We start from the raw sequence: 25927 nt of genomic DNA, 5'->3' as shown, positions 1-25927 counted from the left end.
AAGTTTTCAGAAAATAATTCAATGTATTTATACACATAGATAACCATTTTCAGGAAATCAATATGATGTGCTACGTGAGATCAAGAAAGGTTGCTAGTGTATCCCTTGTAAAGTTAAAGGAAAAAAGCCCTCTTTTAACAAGATCCTTCTGTGTTTACAGGACCTTAGACTACTCATAACGCCAAAGATTAAAGGTAAATTAGGTTAATCCACTGAGTGCCTCTGATCAGTCTCCAGTATCCAAATATAACTTTATCTGTGTTTCAGATCAAGTTTTACTGAGTACTATTTCAAACAATTTCACACAACTTGAATCAGATTACTCAACTAGGATCAATATACTATGATGTGTAACTTAGTTAAAAGATAAAATTACTGTAATCAATTTACTTTGTTGACAGATGACCCTGCTCTGGGCTGACCGACAGCCATCCAATCATCAGACATTCAACATACTCATGAAATTGATTTCTTTTAAGACAGCTTGTGTCCAAGAAGAAGTGAAAACTCATGATTAGGTTGCTTTGGTCAAATAGGTGGAAGCAACCTTTTGTTGTACTGGCAATGAGTGGGTGACTTATCAGCATGTGTAGGCCAGAGGTGAAGGAAAAGGTAAGCGTGACATTTTCGAACATGCTTAATTACTCTGTAGAGAGATCTCATTACCATTTGGCATTAAACGATAAACTAATATTTACTGAACAGAAATCCCATCATCTTATAATTTCTCAACTTATTTATAACCAGAAGTTGATACTTACAATTCAGTGACTTTTACTGAACTCTGAATCTCACTGGGATTCTTTTATTTGATAGAGAAACTTTCTCACTCATAAAAGTAGACTGTAATGTATTGCTCAGAACCTGACACTGTTACACCTGATAACATAAGTATTTTACAATTTTGTTATAAAACTTTAAGTCTTTAAAGCACTTACTGCACAGTTGCCATTCCCCTGTAGTTAATTCAATTTTTTCTGTTTCTCACCAAGGGAAAATAAATGTTATTATACAAGGTTTCAGCGGAGCACTCACTCTGTTTCCCATTGATTTATGTCAGTTAACAACGTTAATGGAGACTAGGAATTTATTACCTTGGAATCTGACCCTAAGTAGCAAGTTTCAGATTTGTAACTGGTACTTTCAAAACAGTACTATTAAATAGACTAGGGGAAAAACAAAATAATATGTCATAATAGCAACAGAATGCATTCGGAAAATATACCTACAAAAAGTTTATTTATCATCATGGAATTGGTAAAAATATGTTGTTAAATTTCTGTAGAAATGGATCTGACCATTTCTTAGGTCCACTTTGCTCCTTTTCTAATGAAGTTTTGTTTTGCTTTGTTTTGTTTCTCATTGTATGGTAAAACCACTAAACAAATTTGTTGCCAAAATTTATTTTCTGGAAAATTTTCACCTTATGATAATTTTAAAGTTCAGATAATTTTGCATCAATATATTCTTGAACCTTTATTGAATGTCTTGTGAATTTTAGGCATGTTTTGAGCAATACATCTTTGTCCTAAAAAGCCACTGACCAGAAAAGGGTTATGATTCAATTATAGTCATCAATTGTTCACCTAATCATTAGCTTTACCTTATTACATTTATCAATTTTTCATTGAAAAGAAAATTTATTTAAATTAATATATGTCAACTTGCCTAAAAAGATAATACACTGGGATGTTAGACTGTTGAGGTTTTTTTGTCATTTATTAGAGGTTAACTATACCTTGATAGTGACTATAAAAACTTCCTTCAGTTCTTAGTGTACTTAATCAGTTAGACACAATGTTCTGGAAGAACATTTAGAGTTGAAGTTAAAACATTCACCTGTTCCAATAAACATGACATCATACTGTCCATCTTCTGCATCCACTCGATCTACAACAATTTGTGTAAACTGATAATTGACATCTGTTTTGATCATTATCGGCCGGTTATTAATAGGAAACACTGGATTGTACATAGCTGGATGGCTTCTTGCAAATGTTATAACATCATCAGGGAGGTCTTTTGTAGAGTCAAATCCACCAAATGTTTTACTGGGACACTATTAAGATAAAGAGGAGAATATCTTTTGAATAAAATATAATGAGATTATAATTTATATTATAATATATGACTTCAATGGTCTAGGAATCTAAACCTGTAATTATTTTTTCAAAGTAAAGTAACTTATAAACTAAAAAATTAAATAATGCTACTTAAATTATTAGATGTAACATATAATACATATTTTCTCAACATATCTTAAGTCTCAATGGGATGTCGTCATTTCTTACCGAAAACTTCTAATTCATCTAATAAATTCAGCACACAGGAGGAGCCTGATGTCTCTATTAGTGGCAATGCCATATATTTTATGTTATAGATTAAGTATTTGAAAAAATGAATGGAATATTATAACTAAATGCACTTAATCATTATATTAGAGAAACTCACTAATTTTCTTGGATACATTTCATTTTTCCCTATGGCATCATGCTAAAATATAAATGTTCTCTTCAAACTAAAAGACAATATAAACTATTCTTTATTGCTTTATTTCTAACATAACCCTGAAAAAGCACCACAAAAAGTACTGAAAACATTATTTCTTTAATAATTATAGTAATTTTAAGGATAAGGAGAGGTGTTACTCAAAATGTTTAACAACTTGCATGGCACAGAAACTGACCAATCAGAATGGACTGAGCAGAACAGATAAAGGCCACAGAGAGCCAGACAGGATGCAGTGTACTGTCACCTCCAGATTTAAATACTCCACTTAAGGCAATCAAACAAAAACAAGAAAACTCAGCTTTCACTCTGTCTCTTTTCACTGTATTTAATTATGTGTTATAAGAATTCCAAGTACAATACCTCCAGTCTCTTGCCTTTTGTCTTACACTTGAGTAATTTCTGTCATTTAATGTAGGAGTTTGAGAGCTGAAATGTAATTGAGTGGCTCTTGATCTTACAAGAAGGTTACAAGGAGAAATCAATTGTCTTTGCCATTACCTTGATCTAGATCATTAATAATTTATGAGAAATGAAATAAATAAACCTGTTTTGAAATGGGAAGAGTATCTCTCTATTTATGAATATGTACGTATATGTATATTGTATGCAGATACACACACAATATACAGTAATATAACAGTTAAGGGATTTAGGGAATTAATTTTTGTTTAGGTACATTATAAAATTACTTATTTAATGTTACAGAAATATCTATATAAATTCCTATGAGAAACAATAAAACATATTTTATAACATTAATTCCCGTTTCTTTTCTATCACCATTTAAAAAAACTTGCAAAAATTTAGAAATGTGTGATTGAAAATTAAAGTAAGAGATTTATTTATATAAGATTTTTATCTTAGTATCTGTCTCATCTTCCTGCCTTGCTGTCCTTTGATTTTTATTTCTACTACTTAAGCTGTGGGTTTTTCTCTAAAAACAAAGAAAATGCTATTCTTCTGACACACTGAAGGTCACTAAATATATTTTTCTCCACTAGTGTTTATGCAATGACATTGTCAGCTGCCCCCTTTTGGGATTAACGAACTCATCCAAGTGAATTTTATTCATGGAGTTAGGTGTTATCTCCTCGTGGTAGCCCTCCCTTCCCTGATTCCTAGTTTAGTCAGCACTTTCTGCCTTCTGCCTCTATTTCTTGGTACGTGTTGCTGACTTAATTTCCCATGTTATAAAAATTCTCTGTGAACAATGGGTGAGAATTCAGCCTCTAGAACTAAACTGCCCAGACTGTATCCTGGCTCCTTTCTTTGTCTCAAAGCCCTCATTTGTGAAATGGGAACAATAATTGGGCTAATGAATATTTTATTTAGATATATATACAGATCTGTTGAAACAGGACCTCATACACAATACTTTTTAACTGCTATTATTAATACCAAATACATTGTACACATCTTCAGATCAAAAGCTCTGTAGTTCCAAATCTAGCACATTGAAGGGATTCCACCAAGTTTGCTGAAGTGAGCCTAGAATCAGTTTATATTTAGAATACACTGGCATTAATTCATCATAGAGATAAAAACAACCACAGGGATATAAAGCTGTCCACTAAAAAAGTAAAAACAGTTTACTATTAAGAAATGGAGTAAATATCCTGTGAATTTTTACAAACCCATTTGTCTTCTTATAATCAATGGTTATTCCATCTTGTTTGTTTATTCTTCTGGAAGCCTATTTAAGTTTTTATTTAGAAGACCCATCAGCTAGAAGTAATATTTATGAAATGCTCATAAATAAGTTTACCAATCCAAAAAACAAACAAGATGAAAAGCATCCTATGTCTATAAAATTACATAAAGCATCATTTACGTGAATTTAACAATAAAACTGATGTGAAATTAAAATAATGGTGAAACTTACAGAACAAGTTTTTCATCGTATGAAATTATTTCCTTAAAGATTCTTAGGGTTAGAAAATGTTGCACTGGATGGTTCTATCCCCATAGTCTATAACCTCTGACATCATATTGATTTCACTCACTTTCTACTATATCAGTCTTTTCTTTTTTCTTTTTTTCTCACTAATTTAAATTGCAAACTTAAAGTTGGTTTTATTTTGAGCTCTGACCATTTTTTTTTTTTTAACCCTGAGTGTGCCCAGGATTACTGGAGGGAAAGAGAAAGGTCAGTGAGAGTAGATAGAATAGGGCCTTGCCCAATGAGGTGTTTGTTTGTTTGTTTTTGTGTATCTTCTTTATCCATTTGAGGGATGCATCCCATTCTCATAAGAAGATAATATTGATTTAAATTTTCTTCCTCCTATTTAATGTACAATTCTTGAGCCTTCACCATAAACAGAATATTTGAATTATTTCAACTCTCCATGAAAGCCATGTTCATTATAATCCTTTCAGAAAAGAAAATAAATAAGGCTACCTGCTCTGTTTCTATTTCTCATAAATTATGGGTATTAACTACTGGCAAGCACTGAACTCAAACATTGATATCTGTAAAAAGGATGTTTTTATATGTAGAATTTCATGGTATCACAGAAAATCCTTGACTTACTTTCATTTATAGTCTTGAAATCTTCTACATTATCTGTATTTAATGTTATCTTTTACATTATCTGTATTTACATTATCTGCTTTTTATTAACCTTCAGCATAAATTTATTCATTTCATATTTTAAATGCCTAGGCTACTTACAGTTCCTGGTCGTGGGTAGGGGACTCTTCCTTGATAAGGCACCCACTGGTAGTTGGGACCATCCCTGTGAGCATATGGACCAAGGAACACTCTTCTCACATCACTCATGCTATACATGCACACAGCTGACCCCTTGAAGATGTTACTAAAAAGAGAAAGAACAAAAACAGACTTTCATCTTTATACAATGGCAAGAGAGCTGTTGATACTGAGTTCTTAAATTTCAGGTATCAATTATCAAAACTTGAACATAAATTCTCAAGAAGTGTTTGGGTTTTTTAAATCACATGTATGTATTTTTTAATAATACACAACAGACCAAATTATGATTGCTCAAAAATAGAAGGCAGGGCCGAAACCACTTTAGTACTCAAAGAATATACATATATTCATATCATAAATGGACAAAATGTGATATAAATATATACATTCATATTGCACATATTGATAGGAAAACATATACATGATCTTCTAAAAAGTAATGCTTAATTCTGGTATCAAATAGAAATAAAAATATAAACTTTGGTATTATATTAAGCCTCAAGCATCATTACTGAAACCAGGAAATGTTGAAACAAGCAAGAATGTTTAAGAACTCATTTTATAAACTGAAACTGGTGAGGAAATGAATAGTCAATGAGTTATATTATTTTTAACTCCCAAACCAACAAAAGTATTTGATCAAGTAACAGAATTTGATTTGTGTGAAGGCAATTAATATCATCTTTTGCCAACACAGAAAATCGTTTTAAGTTAGTAGCTATTACAAGCTACCAAAAGTGGAGTATTACAGCAATTATCCTGATCATTTTGCTGGACAAAAAAAAAAAAATCAGGTAATTGAAGCAAATTGGAAGTTTGCCAAGAGCTACCATGATTTTTCATTTTATATAACAGTTGTGCATATTTAAAATATGGAATGCTTATGTTTTAATCACTCTCTCCCACAGAAAGCTACATATAAATTGGATCAAATGAAAAACGTGTTCATAAGAGTTCATTATCGAAAGTTGCTGCATGTAGACAATGTCTGGTAGGGTGCGAGCTTCATGAGGGAAGGAACCACGCCTGGCTTCTTTTCTATAACATTAATTACACACTGCATGGTATTTGACACCCACTAAATCTTAGTAGGTACTTAAAAAGAATTTAACAACAATATATTCATAATGGAATAAATAGCAAATTAATACATACTTGATATATGTAATGTTTATTTGTTCCTTTTCTATTGTTATACATTTTACTTATTTATTGATGGAATTCATCATCATTGAAAGACATGCTCAGGATTTACATCTGTTAAGGCTAACACATCCAGGCATCAGTCTCACTGAAGTAGAGAAGTGTAATTATTTTACCCATTAAGCCAGTGATTCTCAGATGTGGTTCCTAGACCAACAGTGTGGGCATCACTGGGGAATTTGTTAGAAATGCAAATTCTTAGGCTCTGTCCCATTCCTACTGAATGAAAGACCCTGGAGGCGGGGCCTACATCTGTATTTTAATATGCTAAGTGATTCTAATGCATGCTCTAGACAAAACTGCTGTACTAAGCAATGAGGAAGCAAAAGAAATGGATTAATGTTTGTTTAATTTGAGCACCCCCTCCATTCTTTACTTTCACTGTCATTCTGTTTTTATACCAAATGGGAGAAATACTTAGGTATGGAAAACTGCACATGGTTTTAGTAATATGGGTTTCTTTATTTTTACTTGTTCTTTAAAAAATTAAGTAAAAACGTCCAATCAATTTGTAATGACTAAATACAGAATAAATCAGTGTTGGACACTGCAGTTAATCTTTCTCTTTATGCTATCACAGTGCCTTGTAGCACTTTTCCTGACTTCTGATTTTTAAATTATTTTTCTTTTAAACATTTTATTCATATCCAAATGCACATCTCTATTTATATGTATGTAAATATATGGTTCTTTTAGTAACCCAGGTAATGTAAACTTTATACTGAATGTAATAGGAGATAATTACTGCTTGATTGTCAGCATTGGGGGAGATGGGGAATGAGGAAAGGAGAGAGGAGAAGGCAAGGGAGGGAGAGAGAGTGGGGGAGGAGGAGGGTAGGGACAGAGAAGAAGAGAAAGGAGACAGGAAGGAAAAAGATTTTCAACCTTAGTTTATATTACTAAAAACTTTAAACAATGCTCAGATTTCCATTTTTTATAATATTTACACTTCACTCAAATTTTTGTAGTCAAAGCTATACATAGGACATGGCATACATTTTTCATCATTAAATTTATAGTAATGATATTCTTTGCTAAAATCTATTAAAAAACACAATTTAGGTCATAACTTATGTCAGCTATCTAAGAATGCACAACAGCTCAAAGATTAAGCCAACAATGTCCTTTCAAAAATACATTTTCACAAATTATAGATGCCTGGAAAGCATCTAAAGGCCATGGATTTTCTATGATAATAAGAGAGTAAAAGCATTGTTTACCTGGAAGTTGTAAACACTCCGTACACAACTGGATTTTTAGGATCTTTAGAATTCATTAGGAATACATCCTCTGTTTGAAAACAAAATCGGGGAAAGGTGTATTTTTGAAGGTTACGGCAAAGTCTAAACAAATATTCTCTGTACAACATCACCAGCTACTTACGCAATTCATCAAAATGAGTATCAATGCCATTTGGACCTGGCACTGAGCAAATCAGACGAGCTTTGAGGAATGTTGTCCATTTATTCACCAGACTTCTGTGGCCCCCGAAGTCATTCTGAAAGGAGAGAACACTGTTTTAGAAATTCTGCACGCAAATGGTAATTTCAAATACTTATCTTTTCATATCTTGAAACAGATACAAAATATAATTCCTCACTTTTCAAACTGAAAAATAACACATTTTAAATGACTAGATACAAGTAACTGTGTCTTCTTATTATATTGTTGGTCAAATCTATTTACTTAAACCTTTTTCAAGGACTGACTTAATAAATACCTCAGCATTAAAAAGTCACTGTACTTTTTCCATTCTGTTACCACTTTGCAATGAAAAATACTATTCCTGAGTCTTGTGCTTGCTTTAAGTTTCTCCCCTTTACACATGTGTTTCTTAATATCTTACTCACCAAGTTTGCTGGTTCCCAGAGGTAAGCACATTGGCACATAGTAGGCACTTAATGAGTGTTTATTGACTAAAAGAATAACTGCATGCCTTATAACCCATACTGAAAATAAACCCAAAATAAAAGCATGCTAGCATCAAATATTTTTACAAACTCAAACAGTTGAAGCAATTCTGACTTCAAAAATAGTATTTTGAAATAATATCTGCATAAGCCTTAATAAAGAAAACTCATTCTAGAGTAAACATTTTGAAAAAGTATCTCCTCACTGACAATGAAATTTAATTTTAACCCAATGTAGCAATAAATTCTATTATGATGGTATGTATTTACTGGTAACTTTTAGTCTTTCTAAATAATATTTATGTGCATATTTTAAAGGGAAGTAACTGTTTCCTCAAAAATATAATACTGATTTATATTCTGTTTATATGATTTTATGTAGTATAAAGATTTTCTTTAATCTTTGTAAGCAGTGCTTTTAAATATGATCTATATTTTGTGGAGAAAATACTCTCATGTATTTTACATATCATTTGTATGCTTCCAGATTATTAAAACTTTAAATTTTTCATTAATTTAATATACTACAGATAAATAATTAGATTATAATTGGGTAGGAAAGAGGGTTACCCCCTCCCCCCAAGTAGGAATTTTTAGCAGTTCATGATTTTTTTTAAGAAATAATTTTAAGACAATAATTGGATCTGGCTTTATTTCTTGAGCTAAAGGTACTTTAATATATAATAACAGTTAACTTTATTCACATTGCACATATACTGCACTATACTGCTAGAGGGTAAAAATAGTACTATTGTCATATCTTCACACTGATACTAATTAATACATAAGTATTACTGACCAATTGTTTATTCTATATATCTAACATTATAATGCATGTTACGTTATTGCCACACAGTAAACAAATTACCTCAGATAAATTTCAGAGCTTCAAAATTATGTGTGTTGTGCATGTACATGCAAATAGGATGCTATAATCAATTTATAAAAACATGCTTTAATGCTTTTCTCTTTTATATTCATACTTTAGTTATTCCAACCAAAAATATTCATTCAAAACTTACATATTTCAGGAAACTGTGCAGTTCTCAACTATACATTGTAGGAAACTGTAGTAGGTCTGAGACTACAAAGAATTACATTTTCCCAGGTAATGTGAAAAAAATGTATTTCTCTAGAATTTCAAACAGATATTACTTAATGTAATTGTGAAATAATCCCTCATAATCTCTACCTGCATGTTTGACTATGAAATTCTTTTCATAGCAACTATGTTTTCAATAATTTTTGCCATTTAAATATCTATAGTGATCCAATTTTTTAGTCATAATTTTTCATTATATTTCTATATAGGTGGAGAAGGGGAAAAAAACCTGTGATTGGACAATGATGCCCTCCCTCATATTTTTTTCTTCACCTCACCTTGCATATCTGACCTATTCTAGCATGAGTGGCTTTTCCAGTGTGTTCTCCATCTATCGCATTTTCACGGAAGAAAAAGTATACTTTGTCATCTTCAGGGTTGTCACTCTCTGGGATGAGGTGGGCACTAATGAACCTTGGATCTGAGAGACAAATTACAGTACATATATTAATTCACAGTTGGTAAATAAGATCATTCATTAAAGTCCATTTTCAATTTTCTCCTAACTCTTATTTGACATATTTCAAGAACTAATCTTTCCTTAGTTTGCTTTCTTTCAGTAGATGTGAACTGGGTTTTATGCATTTTAAAGTATGTTCCAAATCACCTTGTATCTCAAAAATACAATTTTTCCCATAAAGCTAGGTGGTGGTGCAGAAACCCTCAGTGTGACCACACAGAATAAATGCATTGTTGGATATGAAAATATGTTGCAAACTGTTAAGTGCTATCAAGTGTTACTACCTCCACCATTGTTATGCTTTCAAGCATAAAATAATCTGAGTCAAGCTACCAACTGGTTCATTCCACTTTCCAACAAAAACTGGATGGGAGGGGAGAGACGAGATTCATATAAAATCAAACAAATCCTTTCAGTTGTACCCCAGCTCATTAAATGGAACATTGACTAGGTAGGTACTCAACCCCCAAACCATGAAGTTACTCTTGAGCCCTGTCTCTACACACCAGCCAGTGTGTACCTCCAATATGTCACTCCCCTGCAACACCTTCCTCTATCTTTCCAAATCACTTATACTAAAATGCAAAATCCTTCCAGTGACCAGAAGCCATTTATGATCTGTTCTCTGCTACCTCACATGCCTTTTCTTCTGCCTACACTTCCTTCCCTAACTTACTCCTCACCAGACGTACCATCCCCCTTCCTGGTTCTCAAACAGGTCAAGCACTCTCAGTCCTGACTCAGATGTTTCCTCACTGTGTAACTCTCTGTCCTCATATATTCTAAGAACTGGATTCTTACTTTTACTCAGGTCTTTGTTCAAAATATCACATTATCAAAGGGATCTTTGTTGACTACCCTAATTTACAGTGCGGAAATCCTTATTCCTAGTTACTCTTTTTTCATGCATTGTTTTTCTTCCTAACATTATGAACACCTGCTATGATCATCTCTCTGTCTCTCTTTAAACTCCATTTGCTTATTGTCAGTCTCCCTCTTCACCTCAGTGAATAGAACTTCCATGAGAACAAGGACTTGGCATGCTTTGTTTGATGCTATGATCCTAGAACTTAAAACAGAGTGGCCATTCAACGAGTATCGGTGCCAGAAGACAAGGAAAGAAAAAAGGGAAAAAATGAGACTGCCTAGATTATGCAGAAGGTGTGTCAGAGATGTTTAGAGTCCCACTTCAAAACATACTTTTGTAAATACCTGGGCTGATACGGTTGTGGTCTCATATAAACTATTTAAAAATATGTAATAGCTTCATGGATTTAACAATGGCGTATACTAAGAAGCTGAGTGTATCTCACTCAGAGTACTTAGGACACTGCAGATATTTAAGTTCTTACAATAATTTACTTTTTACATCCATGGTGTATTATGTTATCCAATTAACAATAAAATACATACGCCTAGATCAGCACCATACTTAAGAGACCAGGAAAGGGATGAGAATCCTTGAAACTAGCTTTATCCATGTTAGTCAGTCCTAATCTTTTCGCCTGTGACTAATCATCATTATCATGTGTTCTACACTTGTAACTTTCTGTTAACATTGCTCTGGGACCATGCACTTACTGTATTTCACAGTGCAACACTTCACTATCTTTCTCAGGCAAATTATACAGACAATGTAAGTAATGTGAAACATATGAAATATTATCCATTCATCTTTAAAGTTCAGTGTGCCAGTGGAATAAGGTTAGGAGAATGATACCTTAAAAGCTGGAATCACTTAGCACCATAATTTTTAAGAATACACTGCTTTAACATTAGTTAACTATTGCAAAGCTTGTTTTTTTCCCATAAATTTCTACTTATTCACACAACATTGTAAACTGACTATAACTCAATAAAGAAAGAAAAAAAAAAAACCTTGACATAGTAAACAGTTCAACCAAGACTCGAATCAGCCTAATAAAGCAGTAACAACATAGACACATGCTCCCTCATAGTTAAATTAATATTTCTTTTATAAACAGCCATGAAAATATAAATTTACAAAAGCATCTGAGCCATGAAAAATGTTTATCTACTTTCTGAGTGAAAGATGGTCACTGACGCTTTCACCAAACAAAATATTTTCTATTTAATAACTAGATACAGGACATACAAGAAATCATCCTGAATGCTTTCCAGAGACATATCTGATCAGGGTCACAAGATACATAAAACCACAGCTGTAGAAATTAATAGATTTTCTAAAGGCAAAATGTGAGAGCAGACCTTCAAAATTTGAAAGACAGCTACAGAGTTCATGCTAGATAATAAATATTTTAGGCTTTATGCACTGTACAACCTCTATCACAAATACTCAACTCTGACATTTTTAGTATGAAAGCAACCATGGATGGATGATGCAAAAAATAATGGGTGTGGCTATATTTGAATAAAACTTTATCTACAAAAACTGACAGAAAATGAAATAAATAAATAAATTTCTACTTATTCATATACATAAAATATTTGTATTTATGTGTTTGTCTCATGAAGAATGGTGAGTAGAATAATTAATGTGACAGAGTAGGAATTATGTTACAAACCAAATAATTACTACCCCACTGATGAAGTTATAGATTCCTAGAAATTCAGCACGCATGTGTGCATGCAGACCTGTCACAGACCTTTGTGTTAGAGAACTCAGTTTATTCACTTGCAAAATTTGTGACCTTGTGACAAGACTCTTACCTCTCAGATTTCAGATTCAAATTGAGTTTATTTCAAATTAAGTTCAAGTCACCCTGTCATAAATAGTTCATACAAAAACAAATAATTTAAACTTAAATAGTGCCTGTGAAACAACTTTGTAAAATGTTAAATGTTGTATGTTATTATGATGATGATATTGAAAAGAAGCCTCAATCACATGTGAAGTTCTCATTATAAGATCTCATTATAATCCAGCTGCAGAATTAAAATGAAAAATCACACATTTTTCTGCTTTAACACTGAAGAAATGGAGAAGTTAGTTTAATATGACCTCCCATATTAGTGTAGTTGCTCATATAAACACCTGAATGACTTAAAGAATTTCAAGTAATCAAATACAACTACCTTTTATTTGATCATAAATACATGCAAGCTATAATGTTAAAAACAAAATGAATGGTACATATCCCTTGTTCTCAGAAAGCTACGATCTAGCAAAGTGGTGTTAGAAACACACAAATGGCAACAAATCAAACAATATTTTACACTTAGATATTTCCTTACATTGGTGTTTGGGCATGAGAGAAGGCATTATCAAGCATCATACCTCCCTCTCTAAAATATGTGGGGATAATTATTGTCTTACAAATGTGGGCTCTGGTGGGAAATCATTCAAGCAAGTTATGACATACTTTGGTTACTGGAAGGGTCTTCAATCCTAGTCTCTCCTTCAGTGTCTGATGCTACTGGCATAGAGGATTTGGTAGGTGAATTAACAGTTTGACATAGCTTCAGATATAGATCAAAAATACCATTATGCATAGAAAATAAAACTCAATTTATTAAAACAGAAAAAGGGAATATCAAAGAAAAATGACGTCACTTTAATGTAACTTGTCTTCAAGAAATTTAGGTTATATCTTATACTTGAAAAAACAGTCACTCCAATTTTAAAATAAAATAAGTCTCTAGTTTATCTCATCCAAATATTTAGAAGAAGCCATTCTTCTTCTAATATTTCAAATTTGGAAAATCTTTCTTTTCACCAAAACCTCTGCTCACTATACATTTTCTACTTCTCAGTGCCCCCCTTTTGCCTTCCCCTACCTTGCTCCTCTCTCTTACCCTCTCAGTCTATTCCTTTACTCACTGGGGAATCTCCCTCTTTATCTAATCCACACATTCTAATCAGTCATGCTGATTTGCTTCCCTATTATCCTAGAACCTCTTGGCCTCCTCAACCTCCACATACCTGCCCACAAGTCTCCAGATCTTTTTTCCCTTTGTCCCTAGACCTAAGCAAGGATGAAGAAAATCATACAATCGCAGTAAATGGATGTGCTATAAATTCAAGCTAAACAAGAACCCTAGAGTTGCTAAGGAATTATTTTATTTATTTTAGCGGCACATTTTAGATTTACTATCAGCAACTGTTTAAAATCATTCTAAGTATCTTAACATTAACCAACGTACCATCTCTCACTTCACCCTCTCCAAAGATTGGCATTGTATTTGCTATACTGATGAGACCAGGGTGATTTGGTAAGAATTCCCTTCTCTTCCTTCCTTCAGCCTCCAATTTTTCTTTTCTTCCTTTCTGTGGAAGAATGAGTTCTCTTCCTCATCTAAGGCCTCTATTTGCTGCCAACCCAATAATCTACAGACTGTTGCTCCAATAAAGAATATCTATTCTTCATGCACACACGCCATTTACATTTTCATTTATCTAATATTTCCTAAGCATTTGCTCTATGCTTTGGGTGTAATTAGATTTATTTATTTATTTATTTATTTTTAATGGAGGTACTGGGGATTGAACTCAGAACCTTGAGCATGCTAAGCATGCACTCCTACCACTGAGCTATATCCTCCCCTCTATGCTTTGAATTGTAGAAGATTAGGGGATATTATGATGAAATGTTTTCTGTCTGCAGGGTGATTATTGTCTGTGAGAGAATACCAACAATTAAGCAGAGCAATTATTAAACTACATATAATGAGCAAAAATAAGAGTTTGGCAAGAATGTAGTGAGAAATAGACGGGACAACTGATCTTGATGTGAAAGAATTAGCAAAAGCTTTTCTCAAAAAATAGGACATATAATTCAAGACCTAAAGAATAACCAGTAGTTTCCCAGGTAGAAGGAACACAGGTGCAAGGTCACAGAACGTTATGCAACAGACAGTAGTCAATGAAGAGAGATGTGGTTAGAGATGATGATAAAAAGTCAAGCAGAGACCAGAATAAGAAGGAATTTTATTGTTTAGGAGTTTATTGCCCTACTGGCTAAAAGGGAAACCATTGAAGTGTTTCAAGCGTAGTAACGACACTATCAGGTTTCTATTTTAAGAAGATCACTCTGGCTGCTGTGGAAAAAAATATACTGAGGTAAGAATGAAGGCAAGAAGACTACTCTGAAGGTTGGTAAGAAATGATGGTGATCTGGACTTGCATGATAGAGAAGGAGATGTGCAGAGATTATGTGAAAGTAGAATCAGTGGATTATGTTCATTGGTAAGATAACGGAATGTGAGAAGTAGTAAGAAAATCATGGAAAAATTAAATAAATAACTGATTTAAACAACTGATTGGATAGGAATCATTTACTGATATGGAACACTTGAGGAAGAATAGGTATGAGAATGAGGAAGGAAGACTAGCTCAGTTTAGTGCATCTTTAGAGGGAGATGCTTGTGAAGTTGTCCCATAGACCAGAGAATATGAGAGCTCAGAAGACAAATGAGGCCTAGAGTTGAAGTTGTTTGAAATTAAAGTCAGTGGGATAATTAGGAGGGTATAGAGTAAAAAGAGAAAAGAGCATAGAATCTGGAGCACTGAGACAAGTGATGAGAAGTAGGAAGAAATCTAGCTGGAGAGTTGCAAAATGAAGGGAGGAAGGCTCCTCTTTATTGGATTTTCAACCTTTTAGAAGTCTTTTTATCCAGCAAAAGAAACAAACAAAAATCTTTTGTTTGCTTTCACAGCAAACAAAAAAAACCAAACCAACCAACCCGACACTACCCTGTAGAATCGTTGTGGTTTCTTGCACATTAAGCTACAGAACTTCTTGAGAGAATACTCATACATACTCCCTGCTCCAGTTACCACTTCCTTCTCAACCCTTCGCTATCTAGACTTTGGCATCTTTCACCATAGGTCATTTCTATTGATAAACAACAGGAACCACCAAATCAACAAATAGAATTTGATACTCAACTTCCTTTGGTTGCCTTCAGCCACTGACACAACAAAATACTCACAGCTTCCCTAAAATTTTTATTGCTTCTTGGCTTGTGGCTTTTGTGACTCTGCATTTGAATTGTTAATTATCTAACCACCACAACTTCTTTTAGGACTCTCTTTTTCTTTTTCCTAAATCCCCAAATATTAAATATTCCTTACATTTCTTCTGGGGCATCTTTTATTTCTTTCCACTCCTATAAATGAAGTCATCGCCTAGTATTTCTCTCACTATTTTAATATTCTTAATTTTCTTACATTTTTAAAGTTTCTTCTTTGGGAATTTAATCACTTTTATAGCTTCATGTATCACCAAACTATGTCAGCCTTTCTTTTCTTTTCAGATCCAATTCTGCATTTCAAAACTTTGGCTAAAATTTTCTACTTCGATATCTCACAGCAATTTTAATTCATCATGCCTAGCAAGAAACTTGTCAACTTTTCTTTATAAGCTGCTTCTGCTCTTACCTTTCCATTTTGGTTAATGTCAAGATCGACACCTAGATATAAAATGTTATTTTACCTTAAATTGCCTCCATTCCCTGCAGGACTTCTCTTTTGCAATCTAAGTTTATTATCAAACTTATTCCTGGTATAATTTTCACTTCTTTTCACCTGCTTTATAGTCTTAAGTTTGTCAGCACAATACAGGTTCTTTTCAGTTTATAGTTGTATTTTTGGAATCATCTAACTGGCCTTCTACATGTATTATCTATTTCTTCTAAGCCATCCATCTTAACAGCACTATAGAAATAAGGATAAATGCATTTATATCATATCGTTTCCAAAACAGATTTCAAGTGTCATAGGATATGACAAAGTAGCATAAATTAAGATTTGGTAAGCAGAAAGGGCAATAGGGCTGATGTTACTCTGAGCCACTATATTCATCAATACGTATGCTTAGGATGGGCTCAGAACTTTCTAGCACAAGAGCAAAGTGGAAAACCTTGTCAGTTTCATTACTCACAGTGTCTCTAATATAGAAAATAAACTTAAGGGTGCTACATGTCATCGATGAACTAACCTCAACTTACCTTTCAGTAGAACTGACCACAGTTTCCCTTCTTTAATCCTTTACTGAACCTGCACATCCTTCTAGAAAACATCATATTTACTGTTTTCATATGCACTTCGTTCCCATAACACGAAGAAAAGTTTGCTTCTACATCTATATCATTTAATTCTTTTTCTCTTATCCTCATTTTCATAGTTGTTCTGACAGGCATTTGTCCTATATTTTTTCCCTCTTCTGCCTTCAGCTTTTATTTATGCTAAAGAACTTCCCTAAGCATAAATTTGTCTCACTGCAGCTACCCTAATGTAGCCCTTATCTCCTGTCTCCCAGCAGTCACATCCAACTTGCTTCCCCTGCCTGCCTCTGGCCTCACCTTCTCCAAAGCATCTTATACTGTCTACCGCATTTTAACACACAAACCATTCTCTGGCACTTGGTATGTATTCCTCAATTCCTCCATAAAACTCTATATAATAATATGTTTTCTTTCCCCTCTCTTCTTGTAAGCAGATCTTGCTAATTTTTTTCTATTTCTTCCAATCTAAGCATAATTTCTGAAACAGATCATCACTCCTAAATGAGTGAATTAATTAATTAATAAATGAATGAATATGCTAAACTAAAATGTGCAGGTTTTTCAAAGAATCATATTTTCTTGCTTTTTGACATTGTTGAAGTTTTGGGGATGAGTTGAACTAATCACAGGCTCAACAGCATTTAGGTTCCTGGTTAAAGAAATGCACAGACATGCTTCTTTAAATTGCAACTATTTCTACGACTTATTACACAATAGTGGGTTTTCAGAATGTTCTTCTGAAATGTTATAAATGTTCTTTTAACCTGAAAGAAGATTTTCTTTTTTGATCACACCTTTTTGTGTCAGACAATTAATGCTATAAAACTGATTATCTGCTTGCAATTTTTCAAAATTAAATTCTGCCAACAGGATTAAAATAACAGAAAGCATGTCTCTCCATTTTATGAAGCTAAAAACAGTGCATATGTTAGGGGTCAGAGATTACCACTGTCCTGAGAAACTACAATCAACTCAGTAACTTGCCTTGTCATCAAAAAAATTCCTCATGGAAAAGTTCTACCCAAATTCATTCAGAATGACTTATTTTATTAGTTCTCCTTAGGAATCTAAGAAAATTCATGATGTTCACAAAGGAAGCTATTCTACTTCCATTTACTCCCATCAAATGGCAAGCAGAAATGAAAAATCCAAACTCACTGGTTACTTTTTCTTTTTAAATTTGTGTCCTGTAACTCATTAAAGCAGAGAATGCCTATTTCCAGTCCCCAGATACAAATTCCTGATTTCAATGTGGCCAAGTTCATTGAAACTAACAGACGCACATACACACAATCTTTTAATAATGTAAACAATTACAGTGCCCCTAGACACCTTTCCACATTGCAGCTCTGTAAAGTTCTCTACTCTGTAAAGTTCACCAAATCCCAAGTGACAATTTAACAAAATCTTTGGGCTTGTACAAATCGAAAATATTTCTTGCAATGTGAAGCACGAAGTTGATGTGGATGTACATGAAAAGCTACACATCAAAAGAAAGGGGCAAAATCCATTTAAGCAAGATCAAAGTGCATTAATCTCGCCAGCACAAAACTGCAAATGTAAACACTATGAAGGGTAAATAGAGTTGGAAAGATTCTCTCATCTGGATAGCTTAAGTGGTATGCCTTTGGGGAAGAAACATTGTCTTTACAGGTACTGTGCTACTCTTGCAATGCCCCTGAGCATGGGGTAGAAGCTGAACAAATAATCGTATTTAATAATCTGGGTCCAATGTTATCATGGGAGGCATGGTATCTTTGATCATGATAATAGCCATAGACACTGAGTAAATAGACTTCTCTGTTTTCCACCCTTTATCTCCTTACCGCCCCCTTGATATTCTTCCACACCTCATCCCACAGATGGCATTTCTTGCAAAATTCACTTTTGGGCACCACCTGCCACTTGTAACAGTACCACTCTGTTGAAATATTTTTAGCAGCTGCAAATTAAACTGTCCTTCAGGTGCAATCTCACACTTAATGAAAATGACACCTTGGCACAGGACACGCAGCTGCCTTTATGATTCATTTGGCAGCTTGAGCTTATTTAAATAATGAACACATTTTGCTGCTCTCAGCATTCGGATCAATCTGAACCTCTAATATGGCAACATTTTGACCAGCGTTTGGCTGGACCTCTCACTTCCACCACAAAGTCTCCAAAGAACAAGAACATGCAAGTAAAATTGTAGAATTTTTTTTTGTGTGAAAATGAATCAAATTTACAGGATGATTAATTAAGGCTTTTGGAGTATCTATAAATTTAAAAAGGAGGACATATATTGGTTTTCTAGGACATAAATTACACATAGTTCATCTGGAAAGACAATGGAATTACAGATTATAAACTCTCTTGTGCAACTGCAAGAGGACTAGTTTCCCACCATCAAGCACTCAGATAATCCCCTTGTAAAGCATGTTAAGGGGTCCACAGCAGAACAGGTGGAGCAAAAACCCACTGCAGAAAAACAACCCTGATGACATATATCTGTGACTCAATCCTGGTGCAGGAAAGGAAGGCTTGAAAATTCATATAGTTCACAAATAAACACATACACTCATTTTCTTCACACTTGAAAGGTGGTCTCACCAATGTTATGACTATTTATGAAGGAAAATCCTTACTAAATACATACCTTGAATTATCAACACAAAAATAAACAAATTCTTACTTCACCACCCATATATAAAAACTGTTCTGTTGTAGGAATCAGAGAAAACTGGGTAGAAACGAGGAAGCTTCTCCCACTCATTCAACTTGAAACTTCAAAAATAATGTCAGCTAGCCTCAGTTTCCTTATCTGTTGGAAGCACATGTCTCTGAGGGGCACTGGGAGCATTACGTTAGAAAATACATATATGTCTACATCTTTATGTCTGTCAGTCTATCTAATATCTATTATCTATCTAGCTATCTATCTATCCACTTATCTATCTATATCAGTATATCACTGGCCTGCGAAATTGTTAGCTGTTATTATATCGCTGTTTAAAAAACTTGAGAAATATCCTTTGTGAATACACATTTAAAAGTTAATGGTAACAGAAACTTAAGATTGCTAATATAAGCAAGTTGAATCAGAAGCCAACTGATATAGAAGCTATAAAACCTGTTAAAGACAACTGAGAACAAAGACCAACTGCAAGTTATGTAAATTATAAAACTTCACTTACACAATTAAAAAAAAGTGTTTCCAGTACCTCAGTCTTAGGCTTCAATATAGTTATAAGCTAATGAGCAGGGAAGTTGCTGATGGGAAAAAATCATCACCAGATGACGGCCAGCACAGGATGGCTGCCAGAGTGACTGGCTTCTTCCCCTCTCAGCCTTGATGCAACATAAGGGGGGAAAAGCCCCAAAGAATCAGAAGACTGTGAATGGGAACTTCCAGCACATTGGGAATGCAGGGAATGCAACATAAGGTCATCTCACATTCTTAGCTAACAGCCTGAGCAGAATGGATATATCATTTTTGGCTGTGGAATAGAAAAACCTCTGGCTGCCAAAGAACAGGCCTGGAAAAACTTTTGATGCTTAGCTGGCTGGGAAACTATGAACAGCCCTTGGGACAGTTTAACCCAAAGAAAAGTTCAAAATGAGTCACGCCAGGACGGAGAGAAGGGCTGATTAGGATGGAAGATGAGCATGGATGGTAAGTGAAAATAATAGTTACTATTTATTGTGCCCATTTCTTGTCCTTTTTATACATTATTCTAAGCCACACTTGTCACAAAAGAAACTGACATTAAGACCCAACAAATCCTCAAAGTGCAGACTAGAGACCAAAAAAGCCAGAGCATGAACAAGAGCTGAGTTCTTTTCACTGCATCAAGCAAGCATCAAATGTTTATACCTGTGTATTTTGTAATATGTCTCTAAGTTGCATATACTTATACATTATTTGGTTATTCTGTCTACTATTTTAATAAAGAGATTAGTTTTTTTTTTAACATTTTTATTGATTTATAATCATTTTACAATGTTGTGTCAAATTCCAGTGAAGAGATTAGTTTTTAACATAAATTTAAAAAATTAGTGGAAAAGCTTGATGCTTTCTAACACTACAGAATAAGGCGAATTGAACAAAATGGTCATAACCAAAACAAACTTTCACAACTTTCCTCAATCAAATACTAATTACTGAAGTGGGAGTGAAAAGCCTTTCAGATACTGGACCTACAAGAAGAAACACATGAAGCGATCACAAACAACACTGGGGAGTGTGGTGCCTCCAACTCTGTATCAATCCAAATCAATTACCTTACCGTTTCCGTTATGCAGTCCTGCAATCAAGGAGAAAAGGTTTTTCCACTTTCATCTTTTCAGTTTCATCTCCCACATCCATTCACTTGGCATTTCCTATCACTTCTACACCTAATAAAATTTCCCCTTACTTCTTTTGTCCTAATTAAAGCTCTCTCATCTCTCTCCTAAAGTACTGGTCTTCTTAAAAGACATACCTGCTTCAAATTCTTTCCCAATCAACATTGCACAATTTTGCCAGTGTGTATTTCTTAAATACACACTAATATTATTGATGGTTTCTCATGGACTAAACAATTAAATTCATACTCCTTTAAAAGGCATTCAAGGTCTTCACTATCCAGCTCCCATATATAAATCTAGCCTCACTTCCCATTGCATTTCCCTCTGTATTCTCCTGCCTTATCACTCTGGATTCTCAGAACTTCCACTCTTAAATGACTTTCCTTATGCAAATTCTCTATGAAGAATCATGCCAATTTTTCAAGATCCTTTTGAAATGTTTTCCAAAAATACTTCCTTTAAATTCTTCAGGTGGAAACTTGTCTTCTGGCTTTCTACAATATTTTGTTTTGATTTCAATTCAAGTAGTTATACCTTCTCACCTGCCCTAGATCATTCTTTACAATGATACAGCGTGTTTCTTCACTAAGTTCTTCTGAGGCAGGATTTTATCATTCACCTCCAAATCCCCTCTACTTCTTAGGATAGTATATTATACTTTAATACTTGCTAACTTGAACTCAACTGAACACTACACTATTTATATAACTCTCTTACAGTTTGTAAACTGTCTTCACCTAGGTGATGGCAGTATAACTGTAGAAGTTAAGGTTAAGGGGCTGTCACAGTATCCAGCTAAGCTCACCACTTACTAACTGTGTGACCCTGAAAAAAGTATTGAACATATCTGTGTCTCAATTTCTTGGTGAGAATATGGAGATATTATGAAGACCACTGTATATAAGTGCTGCTGTGAACAATGGGGTGCATGTATCTTTGAATTAGAGTTCCTATGGAAAACTGTATGGAGATTCCTCAAAAAACTAAAAATAGACCTAACATATGATCCAGTAATTGAACTTCTTGGCACATATCCAGAGGGAACCTATTCAAAAAGATATATACACCCCAATGTTCATAGCAGCACTATTTATAATAGCTAAGACACAGAAACAACTGACTGTCTATCAACAGGTGACTGGATAAAGAAGTTGTGGTATATTTATACAATGGAATACTACTCAGCCATAAAAAATAATCAAATAATGCCATTTGCAGCAACATAGATGGACCTAGAGATTGTCATTCTAAGTGAAGTTAAGCCAGAAAGAGATAGGAAAATACCATATGATATCACTCATATGCGGAATCTAAAAAAAAAAGGAAGAGAAAAAAGAGGACACTATTGAACTCATCTACAAAACAGAGACAGACTCACAGACATGGTAAACAATCTTATGGTTACCTGGGGAAAGAGGGTAGGAAGGGATAAATTTGGTCATTTGAGATCTGCAAACGTGAATCACTAAATATAAAAATAGATAAAAAACAAATTTCTTCTGTATAGCACAGGGAACTATGTTCAATGTTTCATAATAACATTTAATGAAAAAGAATATGAAAATGAATATTGTAAATATATGCATGACTGGGACACTATGCTGTACACCAGAAATTGACACACTGTAACTGACTATATACTTCAATAATAATCATAATAAAAAAAGACCAAATGACCTAATTAAAACACAGGGACTTGGAACATGCCATTATGATAATTTGAACTGTCCTACTTGTCATCCCATGTTTGGTTACCTCTACTTCATTATTTAGCCATGTGATGTTCACCAGAAATCATTTAAGAAGAGTACCATTGATGTAAACAAAAAAACAAGTATCTTTTTAAAAAACAGAGTGGACGATAAAGGGCAAAAACAAAGGGCAAATCAGGAACTCCTTTTTTCACATCAGATGGCCATACTGAAAGAGCTCAAAATGAGTCAGAAACTAAAAAGATCAGCAGCCATACTGTTCTCTGTACTGACTTAGATAAAGACACTTGAATTTAAAAGATTCAAAAGGAGATTTGACTCTCACTGCTGGGGCTTCAATAGCTGGATTCTTAGTCAAGCAAAAGCAGATGTGCTGCAACATTTATAGATGCTTCCTTGTATTTTCTGTCAACAAATGTATACTATGAGTGCAATCATCATCTTTGCAATATTTAAATGATTACCGTTTTTAATTATGTTATTTAATTAAGATTATATGGGTGTGTATAATCATTCTGAGATAATTAAAATCATTCTGACTGTTAAATCAAAAAAATTTTTAAGTAGAGAAAGTACTAAAAAAGATCTCACTCCCATGGTGGATGCCTCTTTCTTTCCCATAACTTTTTTGTTTCTACTATCTTAATCAATTTGAGTCCCCAATTCCCAGGATATTCTTCTATGCCTGAGCAGCACATTTTGGCTGACTTTTAACCATGTCCATGTAGTACTGCATAGTCAGCCCCTCAGAATAACTCACTACTTCCATCATTTCTACACCTGATCCACTTGGAACCTCATCTTTCTCAGTGCCACCTTATTTCTTAGAGTCACTCAGCTCAGAAGCCTGGGATTAGTCTTGACTTCTTCCTCTTCATCAACATTTGATCAGTCATCAAGTTTTATTTCCATCTCTCTCCTAAGTATCGTTTTACATCTTTATCTGTCATGTCTTAATTTAGGTCCTTAAAGTTTTTCCACCTTTTCAATAGCTTTTTGAGTTTCTTGTTATCAGTTTTAGCTTTCTACATTTTCTTCTATGTAATGCCAAAGAGTGACTTCATCAATATTGTTTTTTATGCCAATTCATTGTTTAAAATTCTCCTTCATACAGTTTTGGTTGGAATATAAATTAGTCTGGCAATTTGTTATTAAACCACACATGTACCTATCCTGTGATCCAGTCATTCCATTCCTTGCTATATAGCTGAGAGAAATGAAAGCTTATGGGGACAAGGGTGTGAGGACTGATTAGACAGGGACAGGAGAAAACTTCCCAGGGTGTTCCTAAATTTGATTGGCATTTGAGGTACAGGAGTATATCATCTGTCAAACTCACTGAGTACACTTAAGATTAGTGCACTTCACTGTATGTCAATTTCATCTGAATAGAAAAATACATAAACAAATATTAAACTCCTATCACTGTTTAATCACAGGAGAAAGATGTGCTAATGTCTGAAATCCACTTTGAATTCATAACAAAAGATGGCTGATGGATGAAGAGGAATGGATGGATAGATGCATGGTAATTATAGAAAATTCTAAGTTTGTAGAATATAGGTAGAGGACAAACATGTATCACTGTCAAAGTCTTTTGATTTTCCCATTCTGAAAATTTTCACAGAAAAATAATTTAAAAATACTTCTGTGCTTCCTGAAACAGAAAATAGTATGTTTTCCCTAACTTTCAGCAAAGGTGAGATTATGTACATATAAGGATTAAGACAAAATTAAAGGAAATACAGCCTGTAAATTAAATAATTATTACTATGGGTGGTGAAAAGTCATTCACTTTTTTTTTTAACTAATGCTTATTTTTATGGTTTAGTCTTAAATTCAAACTGCAGTAAAACCGAGAAATTCAAACAACGTAACGAGAACCTGAGCTCCAAATTATCTTAGATTTTCCAACCTTAAGATTTTCATAGAGAAGCAAACTTGGTGAGATAAAACTTTCAAATGTATGGTTGATTTTCTATATCTAGATAGCACGTATGTTCTCTTTACTTAAATATTAGGTTTTTAACATCTTGTATTCAAATAGGAACATTTCATACTGTAATTGCCTACATGTTGTAGAATTATGTTTGGAAAGTAAATTGGTAATAAATATTTAGTTTTTAAGAAAATATATATTGTATTTTGGTTTTCTCTTTCTGTCCTGCTGACTGACTTATTTCTATTATGTGTATCTTACTATCATTTCTCTATTTTGCTGAATTTCTCAAAATACAAAATCAGTGTTGAACACAAAGTAGGTTTTAAGGAGAGTAACTGGAATATTAATCTAATTTAAACTAAATGGATCTATCATGAGTTTATACAACAATTTGTTATCACTATTTATGATTTGATAATTATCTACTAAAATGTGGTCCGTTTTCACTTTCTTACCTTGTAAGTATGTGGTCTTTTTTATTGACTGGTTATAAAAGTAATTCATTATTTAAATATGGGAATGATGTAATTATGCACTTTATTCATTATATATTAGAGTGACTTTTCCATTGCAGATTTTGGGAGTTATATAATGATATCCTGTTATTTACAAGCACACTATGTATAGTGATTTATAGGTCTGTATTTTATCATGTTAAATATGGATTAGAAATATTTTGATGTCTTTTGATTAATCCAGTTACCTCGACTATAATGTTTTTAGGCATTTCTGTAATTTTTGACTATTACTTCTTGAATGCAGGAAGCTGCAATATTTATAGATGACTTATTGTACTAGGTCTTAAATAAACAAATTCATACTATGAACGTACTCATCCATCATCCTAAACTGTCCTTTCATCATTTACATTATGTTTTTGAGTTATATTAAGTATAAACTACTGTATGATTACATTAGATGATTTGTTATCTAAAGATCAGGGGAATTTCATGAAGGATATAATTTTATGGTAGAATTTTTATTATCTCAGAAAGGCTACACATGCACACACAAACACATATATAATACACATATTCTTGCAGGTAATAACTTGGATA

The 25927-nt window shown here is 33.5% G+C and overlaps 1 protein-coding gene across 3 annotated transcripts in view; it reads right to left on the bottom strand.

Annotated features, from left to right (window-relative positions):
- The window catches only part of SEMA3A (semaphorin 3A), a 443880-nt gene that overhangs the window by 44668 nt on the left and 373285 nt on the right, over positions 1-25927 (bottom strand). For all 3 annotated transcript variants that reach the window (XM_045510443.2, XM_045510442.2, XM_074367557.1), the window contains 5 exons: positions 9718-9860; positions 7811-7925; positions 7648-7717; positions 5183-5327; positions 1840-2059 (listed from right to left, as the gene is read on the bottom strand). In XM_045510443.2, coding sequence (XP_045366399.1) covers positions 1840-2059; positions 5183-5327; positions 7648-7717; positions 7811-7925; positions 9718-9860 — 693 coding nt within the window. The remainder of the gene's footprint in view (positions 1-1839; positions 2060-5182; positions 5328-7647; positions 7718-7810; positions 7926-9717; positions 9861-25927) is intronic.

Source organism: Camelus bactrianus, chromosome 7 (assembly GCF_048773025.1).
Source record: "Camelus bactrianus isolate YW-2024 breed Bactrian camel chromosome 7, ASM4877302v1, whole genome shotgun sequence".
NCBI lineage: Eukaryota > Metazoa > Chordata > Mammalia > Artiodactyla > Camelidae > Camelus > Camelus bactrianus.
Note: the sequence above shows the minus strand (reverse complement) of the source record. Positions and strands in the feature narration are given on the sequence as shown.